General features: G+C 59.5%; 1 protein-coding gene across 1 annotated transcript in view; it reads right to left on the bottom strand.

Annotated features, from left to right (window-relative positions):
* Window positions 1-3,124: 3,124 nt before the first annotated feature.
* The window catches only part of LOC113211395 (FAD synthase-like), a 9,887-nt gene continuing 8,207 nt past the window's right edge, over window positions 3,125-4,804 (bottom strand). Inside the window, exons 7-8 of the mRNA XM_052276040.1 lie at window positions 3,519-3,681; window positions 3,125-3,274 (exon numbers count right to left, since the gene is read on the bottom strand). Coding sequence (XP_052132000.1) covers window positions 3,546-3,681 — 136 coding nt within the window. The 3' untranslated portion in view covers window positions 3,125-3,274; window positions 3,519-3,545. The remainder of the gene's footprint in view (window positions 3,275-3,518; window positions 3,682-4,804) is intronic.

The raw sequence follows: 4,804 nt of genomic DNA, 5'->3' as shown, positions 1-4,804 counted from the left end.
GGGGTGGAGGGCAGCACCAGGGTCAGGACACCCTTCTCGGAACGCCCCCCTACCCCTCCTCCGCCCCCTCGCGTGTCGCGTGCTTGCCCTGGCGTGCGACTGTATGTCACCGGCGTGCCAAACCGCGCGCCTCGCCACCACCACCACGCCGCCGTCGGCCTCCTCCTCCTCGAGCAGCAAGGTATAGCCGATTAAGTCCAATAATTCTAACTGAGATTGAAAGGGACCGCCGCCGCGCGGAGAAAATGCGGCAATCACGAAATACAGCATAATCGTCTCGTTTAGCCCGTCACTCAATTTCCGCCCTCTTATTCGAAGGGAAAGGCGCGTGCAGGAGGCCGCCGCGGCGGCGCTCACGTGCCGCGACCACGGTATCCCCTCTGCGGGACCGCCCCGCCACTCTCCAAATCCGAGCACACCGGACCTTCCTGAATACGAGCGCCCGCACGGTCGCCGGGGCGTTCGATGCCCCCCTGTGATTACCATCGTCGTGCCTCCACATGCGGCGAACACACTGACGGGGCCTTTGCGGGGGCGGCCAGAGGGGGGAGGGGCGCTATGAGGAAAAACGCCACTCGGTCATCGCAGCCCAGCAGTTGGCTGACTCAAGCCGTGCACTTTCGTGGTCACACTTGTGTCGCATGTACTGGTGCGCGCGGGTTTGCCTAACCTCGTCGCCCACGGCTGCTCACGGCCCCGTACAAGTAGGCAACACGCCCGCACGCGTGCATGCGGTACAGTACAGTATAACTACGAAAGTGCCCCAGTGCCCGGTGTTAGTCAGCCACGTCAGCCACCTGGTAACTTACAAGAAGCGAGGGTCGATTCGGTCGGTGCATGCACTTTGCAATAAATCGGGGATTGCGTGGGATTGCTTTACTAGTATGGCAGGTCGTTATATCCGTCTCTCTTCCATATCTTTATGCCACCGAAAGCCACAGGAGGGAGAAAAAGAGGGTGTGGGGAGGGAGGAGGGAAAAGGGTGAGGTAGGGGTAGGGCCGCAGAGCAGACAAACTGTCTGGAAGGACTGAGCGGCTGGCAGCTTCCGAGGAACTTGTAGCGGTGAGGTCGGGGTCGAGCTGTCCCCCCCTGCCGACAACCTGGTCTGTGTGCTGACAGCTTTATGCACGGAAAGGATTCTGAAGCGCCGCTAAAATGTTCTCAGAGAATTAAAAAAGAAAGAATGAAGCTCTTTGAGGCACCCGCTATGAACGCTTGAGGAAAATGAGGACACAGATTTTGGACAGGATTTGGAGCACAATTTATTAATAATTTACAACGTAAAAACCGGTCCGACCAGAGATATTAATCAGTGCCCCTGTGTGAGGCAATGGTTAAAGAGAACATATATTCGGTGGACAAATCTGTAAGCCCTGACATAAAGTAACAGATCCATTAAAATATCATTTGAGAAAACGAGGCCGAAGTTGGTAACTGGGTTGGTAACATTTGTTAAACAAAGTACCAAATAGATCCATTATGAAGTTATCATAAAATTTAAATCCTAAAGTTACTTAAAATCCTTTATCACCTCATTAAAAAATTCAATTTGATAGATTAGCACCGATAGAAGATCCAGATCACAATGAATTATAAGCAAAGACATCTTGGACTTTTTAGAACAAATTGCAGATTTGAAATGAAAAATTACAGCATTGCCAGGTAAGAAGCTGAGTATTTAGAACATGTTTTAAGTGATATAATTTGCTGCTTTAGGTTGAAACTTTAGCCTACTGATTGACACCTGAAAAAATATGAGGGACGCTTTTAACATTTTATATACAAATAGTAAGAAAAAGGCATTTTGACAAAACTAAATTTTTGCTAAGGCCCCCATATGCTCAGTCCGCGGTCCTTTTGGCAGCCAGCACCCTATCGACCGACAATAGCGTACCCACGGTAGCCATCGAATGCTGCATCACTGCCAGGCGCAGGGCCATGGGCTCGAGCGGCGGCGAGCGACCCGCGGCGGAGGGAAGGGCGCGGGGCACTGCGGCCGCGGCCTCGGCCACAGCCTTCCGCACGTCCGCGTCGAGGCCGTCAAACGCGGGCAGCACCGATTCAACGACGTGTGGTCGCGTGCGCGGCTCGCCGCGAGCCTGGTGCCAGCGCAGCAGCTCCTCGCGGCCCAGCGGCGCGCCGCCCAGGGCGCGGTGCAACTCCCGCTCCAGGCAGCCGCCCCCCGGCCCCAACGGACACTCCCCGGGCACCACCACACTCTTGGTGAAGGTGAGCAGTTGTAGCGCGTCGCGCACAGCCGAGGCCAGCTGGTCGGCCAGCTGCTGGGTGGGAGCGTGCAGCTGCAGCTGTCTGACGCCTGGCAGCCCGAGCCAGACCGCCCCCTGCTGCGGCTCGGCGCGCACCTCCACCTCCGCGCCGGCCTCCCCCGCGCCGAGTGTCCACTCCAGGATGAAGCGCTCGTCCTCGGGCGTCAGGCCGTGCAGCGCCGCAGCGCCGCGCATCCGGAGCGCCAGCAGCGACGCGTCGCCCAGGACAGCGGCCGTCACGACCAGCGTGCGTGTCGCGTCCACGGCCTCGTCCACCAGCACCGCGGCAGCCGCCGCCTGCACGTCGACGGCGTCGTCCCTCTCGTCCCCGGCCAGCACCATGACGCGGCGCCGCTCCGCGCAGCCCTCGGCGACGAAGCGCAGCATGCCGTCCACCACGACGCCGTCCCGCACGAAGGAGTCCGCCACGCTGCGGCCAGCCGCGTGCCGCCGCCTGCAGAGAACACCCAGGTGCGCGCGCAGGTCGTCAGCGTCCTGAAGCAGGGTGGCCACAGAAGGCAACGCGGCCGCGGCCACGTCGGACGTGAAGCGCGTCGCCAGGATGGACTCGGCAACGCTCGCAGCGCTAACCTCCACCGGATCGTACGAGGTCGGCCGCGGCGTCATGGCGGACAGTCGCGAGCTCGCTCCCGACAGGTCCGCGTGCACGCCGGCCAAGACGGCGCCGCGGCGCTGCAGCCCTTGCAGTTGGTGGAGCAGGGCGGCCGTGGTCAGCAAGTAGCTCTTGACGCCGTCCCCTGTGCGCTGGCGCAGCGCGCGCGCGTTCTGCAGCAGCACGACGTGCTCGGGGGTCGTGTCCTCCCCCGGGGGGAAGGCCGCCTCCAGGATGTCCATCGCCGCCCGCGTGATGGTCAGGTCGCCGGCCGCACCCCGGATCAGCACGCCGCGCCCCCACGGCCCGAACGCTACCGACACCACGGACACGATGTCCTCCGCGGCGCGGAGCGCGCGCGCCAGCGGCGTCAGCGGCGTCAGCGGTGCCAGCCTGGAAGGGCAGCAGAAGAAGAACGAGGTCAGCGCCCGTCCATATCGACTGTCGTCGTTACGGAAATGAAACTTTCACGAGAAAGTGAAACGGTGGAGCTCCGAAATGTGTATACATTAAACAAGCATGGCGTGTAAGGAGAGCTGAAAAGCTTCGGTCACAACCGAAATTATGAATGACGAGGAAAGGACTAAGAACAGGAAGTCGTAAGCCCTCAATGAGGTTGAAGTTGAAGGCTACTTACGTGCCGGCGGCGACGCTCGCCCGGTGGCTAGCAGCGTCCATCCCTCTCGGTGGAGCCGTCCTGCAGCTGCCACGCCGGGCCGTAAGTCTCTGTGCCGTCCTCAGCCACCGTCCGCAGGGTGGGGTTCTTGTGGGTGTTGTTCGGGTGGCCAAGCGAAGTGTACCTGAAACACACGCAAATGCCAGACCATGTCAAATACCAATCGACAGGCGTTTCAGCCCTCTCACTACGGCGTACCGAACGACTATACTGTACCATGGTCAGTACCGCATGCATGTCATTACCGATGCCGCGCCCATCAAGAGCGGGCGCATGTCACGGGCATTAATTAAGCAAAGAAAATTATATTTGCAGACCTCGCCTACACTGTCGCTTCAGAAGTGCAATAACGTGCGACACTGCGACACATCGGTGTGTAATGATTGAATTAGTCTCGGTGAAGCCGCAGTGAAGCTGAAGCCAACCCAGTCATTTGTTTTGGGGGTAATCTGTAGACTGAGGCTGGCTTTAGTTTTCTCATCAGGCAAATCAGTTTATTCAAACCAAATAATGGGTCTTGGCTTCAGCAGCACTAGCTTCACCGAGACTAAATGATCATAAGAAACGTTGCGCTCCGCGGACTCGACCCTGACAACCGTCCAGTGCCCAGTCCCTCCAGTGCGCCCTGATCAGACACGAGCCCCCCTCTCTCCCGTCCCTTCGCCGGCGCCTGTCCTCCTATTGATCTACGGTTTATGTTTCTCCCTCATCAGGATCGCACCGGTTCAAATCCGGTTTGCCGACGCATCGCTCACAACCCCGCCCATGTTGGTACACACAGCCCGAGTGTACGGAGGGTAGTGTATCCACAAACGCACACTGGGCGCGAGGCCAAAGAGCCGGGCGCCTCCGGCCCTCCCCCTCGTCGAGGACACGAGGACGCGCCGGGAGGGGGCTCGGCAGAGAACGACCGGATCAGCCCCGGCTGACACGGCTCCGAACCACTAGACACTCTATTCCATACAATCGGGAGCTGTCGCGTTAATTATTCAAAAGACAGTCAACCGCAGGGGGGCGCGCTTCCTCCTCGCCTTGTACGCCGCGCTGACGACACCCCGCCGGCGCAGCGCCCAACACACGACCGGCTTAATAAAAGGTATCCAGGATTAGACTTTACTGCCTAATAATGAGACCCGCATCGGCGTGCTATGGGGGCGGTCACGCGGGCCGAATCAATGTCGCTTCCGCAGCACGTCCATCCCCTGGACAGGGCGGGCGGGACCCGTGCGAGGGCCTCCCCAGCCGCC

Source organism: Frankliniella occidentalis, unplaced genomic scaffold (genome assembly GCF_000697945.3).
Source record: "Frankliniella occidentalis isolate FOCC.00 unplaced genomic scaffold, Focc_3.1 Scaffold1455, whole genome shotgun sequence".
NCBI lineage: Eukaryota > Metazoa > Arthropoda > Insecta > Thysanoptera > Thripidae > Frankliniella > Frankliniella occidentalis.
The sequence above is the reverse complement of the archived record's forward strand: the minus strand, read 5'-3'. Positions and strand labels throughout refer to the sequence as shown.